The sequence below is a fragment of the Myiozetetes cayanensis genome, unplaced genomic scaffold (assembly GCF_022539395.1).
Source record: "Myiozetetes cayanensis isolate MyiCay16 unplaced genomic scaffold, myiCay2020 scf10, whole genome shotgun sequence".
Classification (NCBI taxonomy): domain Eukaryota; kingdom Metazoa; phylum Chordata; class Aves; order Passeriformes; family Tyrannidae; genus Myiozetetes; species Myiozetetes cayanensis.
In genome coordinates, this window is record NW_026086605.1 from 761,099 (window position 1) to 775,083 (window position 13,985).

The window sequence follows — 13,985 nt, forward strand, 5'->3', positions numbered from 1 at the left end:
AATGAGAACATAAGAAACCCCCCCCCTAAATTATCATATATTTTCACCAAAATAAGTTATTTCTTATGCTCAGAAATAGGAATGACGAGGTACCACCAACTAAAGGAAGTAAAAAAAAAACCAGCTCAGCAATATTTATTTACTTTTTGGTCTTGTAATTACATCATAAACTGAAGAAACAGATTTTGAATGCTCTAACAGCAGGGAACTGTGATTGTAATGGTCATGAGTTTTACTTACCACCTTCATCAACCGACCCAAAGGACTCCAGCTGGCGCCTGAAGAGGTGGGAGTAGCCGACGGTGCCGGATTTCATCTTCTCCGAGGAGACGTGTGGTCCCGTCAAATCTGACATCGAATGGGCTGAGGACAACCTCTGAGGTCCCAAAAGGAAAGGTTTTTTTGGTTTGGATTTCATCTGTACTTCACCACTGCACACCTCTACGTTTGCATCAGGTATGTGAGTGCTTGGGATGATTGCAGAGGATGTATCCGAAAACGTCCCGTCGTTTTTTCGGCCCTTCATTTTGTCTTTTAGCTTAGCAAAAGGGGATTTGGTTTTGTCCTTCATTGACAAATCAAACATACTTGCTGTCATGTTATTCCTCATAAACTGAATATTGACCTTTATTTCTCCTCTGTCTTTAGTTCTCTTCCCTTGTCTGGACTCCAGGGGAAACCACCTTAAAGGAGAAAAAGAGCAAATTCAGTTGTGTTTTCTGGAGGCTACTCGATAAACTCTGGTTAGTGGGTTAATGCATTGGGTCAGTACAACTTGAAATATGAAAACCCAAATCCTGTATCAAAGATTCAATTATTCCTGCACTGAAAGGCTTCTTTGTTTACATTTGGTTTTGAGGAGAAAATAACTAAGCAAGTAGGGAGCTCTTTAGTGTTCACCTGTTTTGAAATCCAACACCACCTCTGGAAGCTTACTAACCTTCATCAAAGCTAATGGGCTCACATCTGCTTATGAAGGAGAATTTGTACCTAATGTTAATGATAAATACAGATACATTTTATTATGCTGTTTAAAGCAACACTTGATAGTGTTCAAGTGTTCTATATTTAGCAGTGATGTATATTAATGTATATTATGTGGCAACTACCTCATCTGGTAACCTTTTCTCCTTTGGTTTTGCTCAGTTTTATACACCAGCAAACATTTTCCCCTCTATCTCTTCCTTCTAGCCTCTGGTTAAGATTCCTGTCAACTGCACCAGCACAAAAATGCCTGAGACCTCTGAACAGCCAACTACCATTTCAGTTCTGCAACTGCATCCCTCTGGATGCTGACAGCAACTCCAGGAGCATGAGGTGCAGAACTGCGAGCACAGAGGTGCACCTACAGCCATCCTTTCCTTTGCAGGTCACCAGCAGGATTAACTTCAGAAATATTTCCACAGGCTTTGGAACCGTGATGTAAATCCCCACTCCTTGAAAAGAGATCAAAGGTGTGATCAGCTGCTTCAAAAAGCCAAGTGTGCTTCCTTGCCAGGTCCAACTAAAGCTTTATCATTATCCAAGTGTCTTATTCATTCCCTATTGTGCTCCATTGTCCCACGGAAGCATCTGCAGAATTATGGCTCAATCTCCCCTCCACAGCTTCACCCAAATGAATGACCCAGATGGTCCCTTCTCCACAACCATCACCAACAGCCCTTCCCTATTTCAAAAGGAGCACAAGGGCATATTTCAGATCCAGCAGCTCCAAAGGAATGCTCTAAACCCACTGCCAGGAGAATTGCATGCACACAGATTAACAGAGCAGCTCATCACCACGAGGAAGCAACTTTTGAATTGGAGACCAAGAAATTAAATTGCCTATCGGTACAGATGCAAAACTGATTGCAGAGTTATTCATACATTATTCAATCCTGTCAAATATAGAAAACAAGGTCAGGAAAGGAGAAAAATAACCCTCAATTTCCTTTCAGATTTCATAAATATTTTTAAAGGGGACAGCTGAAATCAAATTTTCAGGCAGAGATACTGTTATTTGAGTTGAGAAAATACTTCACACTAAAGAAATGACAAAAGGAGAGTATTAAGTGGGTTTTTTGTGGCTTTGTGACGTTCACAAGATTTTATGTTTCATATTGAACCAGAATAATTAAGATATATCAGACCTCCTCTGTCCTGGCACTGAACAACATGAATGCAGACCAGCAGACCCAGAAGTCTGAACCAGTAGGAGGATAATTAAACCTTTAGGAAGAAAGTTTTTCTTCTGTTGTGAGGTAACTGCATTTATGTATTTTAAATGAAATGCAAAACCTGAAATATGCGTCTGAAGAAGATGGATCGTTTTTCCTTTTAGTTAATAACGTTTCACTTCTTTGGTAACTGATTCCAGAAACACTTTAAGTCACCCATAGACTCGTTACAGGAAACACAACAGAACCACAAGTAAGTTTTTTGTGTGCTATATAACACTGCAGAAATGGGAAGACAAGACAGCATACTTTCTTTAAAACTCTTATTTAAAAGAAAATCTGTTCACATCTTTTCTTAAAAAAAAAATACAAAAATACCCAGCCATAATGGGCAAGCCCTTGCTCAGAGAGATCCTGCCTGTGCAGATAAAAGCTCGAACCAGAAATCACCCTGAAACTGAGAAAGTGCTCCCACGATTCCTTAGACAGACACTAAACATACACATAACTACAAATAAGGCTCGTGAGTGTTTCAAGAGGCTTAGTAGGCAGAGAGGACCTCACTTTTTGACATTTAAAATTTAATAGCTCGGCCTACACTGTAACAAAACATTCCCTTTTCCCCTCTTTCCCTCTCCTCACAGGTCCTAAACATTTAATACTGTATCTCTGATAAGACTGCTGAATTTTCTTATGTTCTTACTTAGGAACTACCAAAACTTTAAACTGGTGTATGGCACTTGTTAACTTGTTTTAGGACAATATCAAGACACAAATTCTAAAGTTTTTGCTGTGTGGAAGAAAGCAATATTTATTTTTAAAATTAATTTAACTCAATTATTGGCATTCTTATCATCAGTCACCAAACACTCTGTGTCACTGCCGGTGCTCACCTGGCTGACAGCAATACCTCCACTTCATATTTTGAAATTCACCTCTTCTTCACCACTACAAATAAGCTCAGCTGGGAAAACAGTGAAACTCTCCTGACTCACAGCAGACAAGAGAACGGCGTAAAGGACTGAGCCTCGTACCTGCTGGGACCAGGTTCAACACCACTGCTGACTCCAACAGAATTTAATCATAAACTCTTTTACTCCAGCAAAATTCCTCTGGACTTCAGTGGAATTTCTATTTGAATAATGATTGCTGGATCAAATCACTGTATAAAAGACAGATATTTAATTTTCATAGGCATTTCAAGGAGGTTTCTTTGTTACCTTGGAGAGTTTATCTTGTTTCAGCTATAATGACGGTTCCATATGCTTCAGCTCATAACAAGACAATATGAGAAGCAGACTCGAATCATGATTTCCTTCAAATTCAAAGGCAACTAATTACTTTTCTAAACAGATGAGAACAAATGCAGGCAATGCATTTGTGTGGAGCTGCACGTGAAGGAGCAACTGAGTCTGTAAATGTTTCTTATTAGAATCTGTTTTGACAACACATGGGCGTGGGCAACAAATAGAAAAAACAGCGCTGTGTGTAATAGAAAAAAGAACTGGAAAATGAAGTCCACTGTTTGCAGATAACAACATTTCGGTCCTAAAATACTAAATTCCACTACACCGCTGCCAATTTAAGAAATTGTAATGTATTATAAAAGCCAATAAAACTTGCTATTTTGGTTTTGTTTACAGTACTTTTAGCCACAATAAATGCTCCATTTGTCAGGCTGCCACGAGCTTATTCTATAGAAAGTCTGTACAAAGTAGGAAAATAGCCAATAACACACATGAACAAAACAGGGTGGCTTTTATGAGAGCAGATGCCCTTTTATTTAATAACCAAATATTACATCCAGTCTTGCAGACAGTCTTTATTTAAACAGACCTTGTACAAAGTCTGGCAAATTTTCCCAACTTCAAAGGAAGCCCTATTGCCTTCTGAATCACATTCATACTTCTTGCTCTCACCTTCCAGTGTTCTGTAGGGCAATGTTCTCCATACACCCTCCAATTTCGAATTTTCCCTATGGCTTCCATCAGAACAACCCTTGCTTCTTTCTCTCATCTGTTTTTGAGTGTGCTGATGGGCTTTGCCTGCCTTGCACGGGGTTCTGATAATTTTTTACTTTTACATAATTGCCATACTCTGTATGCTGACAATTTTTGAACATGCAAAGAGATGATCAACATTCAAGGCTGAATAGGAAAAATCCTGCTGACCAGGCAGTCCTGAGAAGCTAAACCTCTATCTGAAGGAACACGGCTACTTTCTAACCATGATAAAATCCCCTGGGCTTGGCCATATCTACAATTAGGGGTGGAAAAGCAAAGTCTCTTTTTTTTCTAGCAAAGACAATAACCATATTCTGCATACCATGAAGTAAACTGTGCAGTGTTAGCAGCTGTGAACCCTTTACCTTAGTAAAGACAGGCAGGAAGAGTGAAGGAGAAAACTGCAATAAGCTACTATAAATGAGCAAGTTACAAAATCTTGGCCTATTCCATTTAAATAGCTAGTGATCTACAAGTGTGCTGACATTTCCACCACATTTTCTTCAAATGTTTTTTTGCCTCCTCCCTTTTAATTGAATTTGTCCTCCAAATCTGCCATGGAATTTGACAGTTCCAAGTCATATCCCTCTCCTTTCTTTGAAGAAGCATCACTCAGCCTATTCTGCTCACCATGTAACAGGGACCAGGACAGGCTGACAGGATGGGCAAGGAAAACTAGTAACAGCATGGGTAAGAAAAACCACTACATAATTTCAATTACATTTTAATTATACAGTTTAACTGCCTCCAAAACCACTGGGTAACTTGTCTACCAATTTCAACAGGAACCATAAGTCTTCCAGCCAGAACATTCAACCTGTGCATGACAGATGATCTCCTGACTCCGTCTTCTTGCCAGTGCCAAAGCTGGAAAGTATGGAAGGAATTTTCCCACTCATTTTCCTGCTTCTCAAATACACTGCTCTGCCTTCACTCTACTCAATAATTATCTATTGAGCTGATGTAGTTTTGTTTTGTTTGCACCCAAAGAATTTTGCAAAGTACTTTAATTCACAAATTATTGAAGGAATATTTCAAAAAGCCCCATAATCATCACAGCACCTGCAAGGCTTCTAACCTTGATGTTACACGTAAAAATCAGCATCCTGATCTAAACACCTTTAATCTGCTACACAGGAATAAGGGGTATTTTCTATACCAGCAAATACTTCTAAACCTATAAAAGATCATCAGAATGGCAGTGACAGAACACGTCCATCAGCTGTCACAGGCAAGAAGTACTTCCTCATCTAAGATGACTACTATCAACCTAGATACACTGAAGAAACTTGCTTCAGAAAACCCCACTGACACAAATGTCCACAGCTAATTGATAAAAAACAACACCCACAGCCCAGAACTGACATTTTCATTAGCAGCATATGCACTTTGAAAAATGCAGAAGTATGTGTTGTGATAAATCATTCTGATACCAAACTGAGAGACAGCCCCAAAAGTCAGCAAGTAGGAAAACTAAGGCAAGGGGCTGAGCACAGACTACATCGTGCATGAGGGGAAATTAGGAAGAAAACAGATTATTTATTAAAATAAGTGATGACACTCACAAAGATGAATACTATTGCTTTCTGGAAGCCAACTGAAATGACATATTCAAAGTAAGAGTTAAATATTGCAGAGTGACATGGTAACACCACAAGACATATGGGAACTGACAGACATCACAACTCCCTCACTATGGAGCTGGCCAACAGCGACTGGAATCAACGTAACTAAAGTGGTCTTAGTTTAATTCTTATTTTGGCTAAAGGCCATGTGCAAATATTTTTATTTTAGAAACAAAATAACTGAAGGCATGAGAGTTAAGGCCAGTTATTTTACTTGTGTGTGTGTGCAAGTGCGTGTGTGTGCACAGACAATGGGGAAGCGTTTCAATCCAGATGGCACTTACAGTGACTCAGAATTATGACTTACTCAGAGGATGTGCACGCATTTGTTGTCAAAATGTAAATGCTGGGAATATTACTAGATAATTTGAAAATATCAGAAGTTTTTCTTTTCTCCCATAACCAGCTTTCTCCTCTGTTCCTCACTACTAAGCTTCCTTAATTTTTTTACATTTACTGACTGTTGCCACAAACAACTCCTATGGCATCTCCAGGCTCCTCTTTATTTCTGTGCCTTTAACAAATTTCTCAGTCACTACTTTTCCCACCTCTGACTCGAGTCTTTCTCCCACTTTTGACTTGAGTGGAACAAGATTCTTCTCTTGCTTTAAGCATAACATTTTGACATGTTCTGTTACAGCCTGCTATTTCCACTGCTACTGAGATTTATCACTTAAAATGTATTTTTCTGGTTTAGCTTAAATTTAAGACTAAAACTTAGTACATAATAGTGTGCTATGTTTTGTAGAAACATTATTAAAAAGGCACTACTCATTAACAAGCTCTGAGCCCATAACATACTAACTATTTCCCAGTCTGCTTGTTCATAATTCAAGCTGTATTTGAAGGCACCTACTCGAGTGCCTCCTCTCGCTTGTGCTGCTACAGGTGAGAGAGAGGACAGAGCAGAGGCACAGAAGATGGAACCTGTTCATATCCAAGCAGGAGGCTGCCAAGAAAGCACTGACATTAGTCTGGAGGAAGACACACAATCTGCACATCTTTCAGGAGGCTCAGCAGCACCACAGAGTAAGTGCCCACAGCACTGGGGTATTGATCACGGTCAATCATAAGTTCTTTCTGTTTGCTTGCTGAGAAGCTGGCTTTGACTATTTTTTATGATCAATATAAGTAGAGAAGTATCTCAGATGAGGCCAAGATTCCTCCACTGTATTATGCTCAAATAAGCATTTTTTTTCACAGGAGTGCTGCAATTTGTGCATGTGTGTGTGTAGGGGGGAGTTGCTGAGGTATTACAGACCCCAGGGAGAAGAGGAACTAAATCACAAACAAAAGATGTCTCCTCCGACATTTCCATAAGAAACAGTAACTCTACATCTCCTGCCTCCTCAAATTTATAACATTCCAGACAAGTGTTGCATCTTAAATCAGCTGAACATACAATAAAATTAGCTGTCCAGGAAAGCTAATAAAGCAATTGACAATAAACAGAGTGGAATTAGTAACAAGGATGAAGCAAAAGCTGATGAAATAAGTAACATCATGGTGAAAGCTAACAGAAATTTGTTCCTCTATTGCTGTGTTCTTTTAGCCCACAGGTGAAAAAAAACCTAAGCACAGTCATTATGAAAAACGACTGGAAAATACTTCAGTAAATTAAGACATGTCAGTAAATGAGTATTTTTTTATTCCACGGTAATTCAAAAATTTGTTCTGATGCTATGCAGATTATCAGCAGCATTAAGGCAGCTACGAATTATAACTGAACTGAAATCACTACAAAAAAAGCACATATGCTTTAAAACAGTACCTTTGTTGCTCATAATTTACATTTCAAATGCGAGAGCAGAAGAGGTATATTTATTTTGCAAGAGCAGACCACAAAACCTGTCATGTATTTCTCAGGATGGATTAAAAAACTCACACGACGCTACTGCAGGAAATAAAAGCCACGTCAGAAATTTAACATTCGAAAACTTATGCTAAATATGCTTCCAGGTCAGCAGCATCTCCCAAGCTTTCTGAACTGCTGGAAAACCTCAGTAAAATCTCTCCACACCTGGGGCCTAGTTCTTAACTCTGAGAAAAGAGCAGAAGGAGGAAGTCCCTGTCCATGTCCAGCGACAATTCACGACCTTGCATAGGGTGAGGGGCATCCTCGCGCTAAGGCAGAAAGAAAATGACCTGGGATCCTGCAGATGCTTTGGGTGAAGTCTCGGGAACAGCCCTGGCCAGGGACCATCTGAGCCGCATCTGGATCTAACTGTCCCAGGAATTTTCATTTTCAGTACTTCCAAACCCCGCCAGTTTCAGCCAGGAAAAGGACACTGCCCCATGGCGCCCACAGAACTTTCACTATCGACTGTAGTAAATAGACTGCTTTGTTTCATTGAGCCTTGAGCCAGGGCAAGTTTATTAGGACACAAGATGTGCAAATCCTATCGTGAGGCCTCTGCCTGAAAACTTCACTGCAGCGAGTATTTTTCCTGAGATGTGACGAATAACAAAAAAAGCTACACAGGAAAAAAAAAAAAAAGGATTATTTTTCCCTAACATAATGTTCCTGAATCCACAGTGACTTTTGAAATTTATTTCTTCCAAATTATAAAATATTAAATCAAAAAAATACACAAAAAGCCAAATGTCACACAGCCCATGGTCTTCCTAGGAATCTGAAATCAGCTGGTAGCCTTCACTTCTCATACCTCCTTACTAAAAAAGCACTAGGGAATTGCTGACAGGGTTCAGCATTGTGCAGAATATTAAATATCTTTTTTGCAATACCCTGGTGACTCTTGAGTCTGTCTCCTACAGCACCATATGTACAGCTGTGTTGGAAAGAGGAAGCTATTAAATATATTAAAAAGTAGAAATATTACCAATAGACACTTCATCAAATAACTGGATCTCATTCATCCCCAAACAAAGCAAGAAATGTTAAGGTTACATCAACATAAGAAAATAACTCTGGATTTAATAACAGCACAAGCCTGTTGAACATATTTGAAAGTAAAAACATTGCTTAATAAAACAGATTAGTGTTTCTGAAACAATGAATATAGCTTTCAACCATCAGAAAACTTTGGTAACAAAGGCACTGGACGTGGTCGTGAAAGGCACTGGGTGTCTCAGTTCCCACACCACAGTCACAGCTAGAAGGCCTTCAGGTCCTCGTATATTACCCTCAGTTTACTGCCAACACAGGACTAAGAATATTTTGTATCAAAAAGGATTTAATAAAAGGAAAACAAAAAAGAGTGCTTTGTTTGAGACCACATTTGCAAATACATTCCTCTAAGTCTGCCCTCCTGCACACCCGTCCCAACACTGCACCCGCATCTCCAAGTAACGCTTGAAGGCGACAGCAACAGCACAAGCACATGGCACGGAAACTTCCAAAAACATCTACACACTTAAGGGCTCAGAGTTACTGCTTTTTCAAAAGCGAGTTTCAGAAAGGACATTTTTGAGGTTTCTAAGCACCTAAAGACACCAACGGGAAAACTGGACTTTCAGTGGCTCCTTCCTCATAAGAATTTAAATCGGCTTTAAGTGAGTGCGTGCTGCCAAAAACCCCACAAGCCGCACTTTTACACTTACATAAGACTTTTACAAGTACGGCTGTTGGGCTCTAGAAGCCTAACACCCATCAACTTTTAATGAGATTTGCAATCTTAAATGCCCAAGTAACTTCTGAAGGACGGACCTGGGCTGTTGGTAAGAGCTCCCCGCAGGCCCCCAGGTTGCGCAGCCCAGCTCGTGGGCGAGGCGTGGGTTTCCCAGGGAGCCCCGGAGGTTTCAGCTCTGGGGAGAACTCTCTCATGTTCACAGAGCACCAGTTCCTCTCTCACACTTAGAAATGAAAAAATAAAGAACACTGATGAAGCCCTGCTAAGCATAGCTTCATGTATAAGTAGAGCAGAGATCTGAATGTTTAACTATCACAAGGACTGTGTTAATTACCCCACTTAAAAATTTCTGGAATAGTTTTGTAAGTCTCCAATCCCATTTTTGCTAAAATTGGTTCAAGAGCCTATGGTTCTTTTTCTAGGTTTTGTTACTCACAGTAATACATGAATAATTACATATTTTCCTCCAATTTCTGAATATATATTTCTACCTATATTTATAGTCTTTACATTTAGTAGCATTCCTTCCTCATCCACTCCCCTTTTTTTCTGTAGAGCATCTAGGTGTTGCAACTAAGGTAGTCACCTACTAACTTGCAAGATAATTACAACTAATGACTACAGGAATTTTTAAGATGCATGTCTAAAAAGCACTGAAACTTCCTGAATCAAGTGTAAATAGAAATTAAGGCCCTAAGGCTACAGGTATTACCTATGTATTGCATCAAGATAACTATTTTGTCCCTAAAATGGTAAGCAACTAAAAAGCATAATACTCCAAACAATGAAGTCACACGATATTCAGCGTGGGCCTCTTCTTTCTTATTACATGGTTTGTGAACACCCTGTTTTGCTAAATATGTAGTTTACAAATGCAAACAAACAAACACCACGGCAAAGATAGCTTTGACTTGTCTCTGCTGCTCCTTCAACCTCGGTCACTGCACAGAAGCAGGACCAGGTTTTGAGGTGGTTTCTGCAGAAGCAGTTGTCTGATGAACAAGACCTGGATGGCGCTGCTGTATGGATTTCCACCTTTCCCTCTTCCTGGAAGTTCACAGCCCAGCAGTCAGTGCCAGACAAGTGCTGCCAGTCTTTTAGTCACTGTGATGCAAAGTCCAGCACCTCACCGCAGACCCACCACCACTGTGGACACCAGACTTGAACAGACGAGACTCTTCTACTCTACTGAAGGTACACTGGAGAAGGAAAAGCACCTGGAGCAGAACTTCTTAATCCCTGTTAGAAAGATCTGTCAGTGTCCATACACCACTGCCTACACAGACCTCGCCTGGAGGTCTCCATGAGTTCCTAAACAACTTCTGTGGGACAGGCGTAACTCAAACAAACCCAAACCGTGCAGTCCCAGCCATGCCTGCAGGACACTCATACCTGCAGTTTATCCCCATACACTCTGGAGGATAAATTACACAGGTACCAGACATCTTTGTGCAACTGTGTCCTAACTAGGAATTATAACAACTTTCCTATTCAGCTGAAAAACCCAGAGAATTAGATAAGTTTACAGATCAGCTTAATAAACTATGACGCTTTTTTAAAAAAATTCCTTTTTTTTACGTTCCAGTGCCTGAATTTGCTGGTAAACAGCAAGTTTATTTGACAAAGGCTTATGTAGATACTGATGGAAGCTACCACAACAGCTGATATTTCTCTTCTGTCTTCTCTGTTGAGGCCTGCTGTACAGTGCAGCCTGCACAATCATGGCTTAAGATTAATCGGGATCAGGAAAGCACTGCACTGTTGTGGTAAGACTTCATTAAGTCACAGGTCATTGACCACTAAAACATAAATATAAAATATTTATAAAGACGCTTGGTTGCAGCAACTGAAGGAAAACAATTTAAAGAGAACAACACCAGGCTTCGAGGGCATCTGTGTCTCATGCATGGCCCAAACTGAGGTAGGAGTTCAATGGGGATATGGCCCTGTGCAGAACAAAGGAAAATCCTTAGAAAAACAGACCATGATGAATTCATGTTACACACAAGAATTTGTTGAAAAAGTTAATGTTGTTAACTCTCCTTCCCTGTGCAAGGAAACCACTGTGATTACAGTAAACTCCTCTGGAAGAGGTCAGGCCACTATGACATAACTGTGTACGTTAAGGGGTTTGACCACAGCGTTGAAGAGAGAACTGTTCTGATTTAATTTCAAAGTACATTGATAGTAAAGCTACTATTTCCCACCCTCCCCAACTGTACAAGGGATACAAATTACAATGAAAGAAAGCCAACCATCACTTACTCTGTTTTCCGCCTTTGCTTGTCTTCAAATACATCATTCAGGCTTATGGCCACCTGTCCCAAAAACCTGTCCAGCCCCACCAGCGACCTGTGCATGACAATCAGGTACAGGATGTATTTTTCTGGATTCTCCTGCATGAGTAATCCAGGGAGCTCGAAGGAGGCCTCTTCCTTCCAGATGGGATCCAGGGTCTTCTCTGCCACCGAGGTGGAGTACTTCTCCTTGCCCAGCTGGATGATGGTGTAGGCATCGTTACTGCCATTTTTACCTTTTGGCTTCAGACCTTTGGCTTGAAGGACCGTAACTTGCACGTGAGTTGGGAACCACTTCTGGGCTTGCTCTGCCAGCATCATCTTTGCGGATCGCAGCAGCGACAGCGGGCACAGGGTCTGTCAGCCCCGCGGGGGCCGCCTGAGGGCACTTAGGGCGCACACACCTGCCGGGGTCGGGCCGGTGCCCGCCCTAGCGCCGCGGGCCGCGGGTGTCCGTGCCCAGCCCGCGGGTCCCGGCCGCGCCCCGCAGCCCCCGCCGCGGCCCCATGGCCGGGGCTGCCCCCGCAGCGCCGCTCCCGGCCCGCCCGCGGCCTCGCCCTGCCCGCCGGCCCGGCCCGCGCCGCCCCCCGGGCATCCCCCGGGCCGCTCCCGTGCCCGGCGGGGCTCGCTGCCGGCGGGCTCTGTGCCGGGCTGCCCTCCCTCCCTCCTGCCCGTCCGTCCGTCCGTCCGTGGCTCAGCCGCTCGCCGCGCTGCCCCCCCGCCGCCGCCCGGCCTGACGGGCCGGCTCCGCCGCTTCCGCCTTCCCCATGCTGCCGGCGGCGGTCGGAGGGCAGAGGGCAGGGTTCGCCCCCTCCCTCCCTCCGCTCCGCTCCGCTCCCCGCCGGGCACCGAGCACCGAGCACCGAGCAGCGAGCACCGAGCAGCGCCCGCGGCAGTGCCGCGCCGGGCCGGGCTGGGCCGGGCTCCCCGGGCCGCAGGGAGCGCTGGGCTCGGGGGCCCTCCCGGCTCAGCCCCGGCCCGGTAATTAACTCGTCGCTGTTTCTGTTTCTGGAGCGGGCAGAGAGCCCTGCGGGAGCGGTGCAGGGGAGGAAGCCTGAATGAAGACACCGGTTTTTGTCATTAATGCCGGCGGCTCGGGGCGGCCATGGGCTGGGGATCCTCCTGCTCCGGGAACGGCTTCGTTTTCCACCCCGTCCACCCACCCTGGCAATTCTGATGGATTTCAGTGAGAAAGTGAAAGTAATAAAGTGCAAAAATATATTAATGAAGATTAATGTAAAATACAATAATAAAAGATAAATAAATAATAAAAGACAAGAAATAAATAATAAAAGATTAAAAATACAGCAATAAAAGGTAAAAAACCGATAAAAGGTGTTCTGAGAACACATGATTTTGTTGTGGGAGACCATGGAGACTGTGTGTTTACGCGCTCACCTGAAACTGCAGTCACTGGTATTAACAAAACAAACAAACAAAAACCCCCCAAAATCAACCAAACAAAATACCAAACCAAAACCAAAACAAAACAAACAAAACAAAGCAAAACAAACAAACAAAAACCAAAAAAGCCCCAAACAAACAAAAAAACCCAAACAAAAAAGAGCATTAGGGTTGCAAGGCTATGTATCCCACCCTGCAAACTGTAACAAGAGGGGAAACCAGCAGGCAAGTCAGATGATACTTCATCTGCCACCCCTCGCTCATGAGTCCCCAGCTCATAGGTTAGTAAGCAACAAAAAGCTTGGGAGACCACCTTGTACTGCTGAGACCTACAGGAAATTAAACAGTTAAAGCTGAAGGCCATTAGAGAGGGTAAAGTATGATACTGCCCGTGGTTCTTGACAGTGAGTGAGTTATTGTCCAAGGTCAGAAAAGGTAGGGGATCACCAGTCAACACAGAGTCATCAGCCTGGGTCCCAGCTCACAATACCTCTGTACACAACTTCTATAACTACTTCACTGACCCTCAGATTTTGACTGGGAATGACAGCTGTGCACACTGTGGCACCTAATGCAGTGCTGGCAATTCTCTTCCATGTTGATTTCTGTAGATATTGGAAAATAGATGGTCCAGTTGGAAATAGAAACTTCAGAACATGTCTTGGGGCCGTATTTAGACAAAAGCATGTAAATGGATTATCTGGGGTAGTAATTTCTGAAAGGGTTATAAACTGTCAATTAAGGCAGCACATCAGTTCTCTAGGATAAATCACCATCCTCCTCACCTGAAAATCCCTTCCCCTACTCTGCGGCTGTCACTCTCCCACATCCTCCGGTCTCTTTCCCAAATGTTTCCCTGCAAAGCTTCCAGGGCGAGCTGCTGTGCTTGGGAAGAGGGTAGCAGCATTTC

General features: G+C 42.6%; 1 protein-coding gene across 25 annotated transcripts in view; it reads right to left on the reverse strand.

Moving 5' to 3' along the window:
* The window catches only part of RAB11FIP2 (RAB11 family interacting protein 2), a 30,824-nt gene extending 18,669 nt beyond the window's left edge, over nucleotides 1-12,155 (reverse strand). For all 25 annotated transcript variants that reach the window (XM_050338315.1, XM_050338209.1, XM_050338331.1 and 22 more), the window contains exons 1-2: nucleotides 11,640-12,155; nucleotides 241-683 (exon numbers count right to left, since the gene is read on the reverse strand). In XM_050338315.1, coding sequence (XP_050194272.1) covers nucleotides 241-683; nucleotides 11,640-11,992 — 796 coding nt within the window. In that variant the 5' untranslated portion in view covers nucleotides 11,993-12,155. The remainder of the gene's footprint in view (nucleotides 1-240; nucleotides 684-11,639) is intronic.
* Between the last annotated feature and the right edge of the window lie 1,830 nt (nucleotides 12,156-13,985).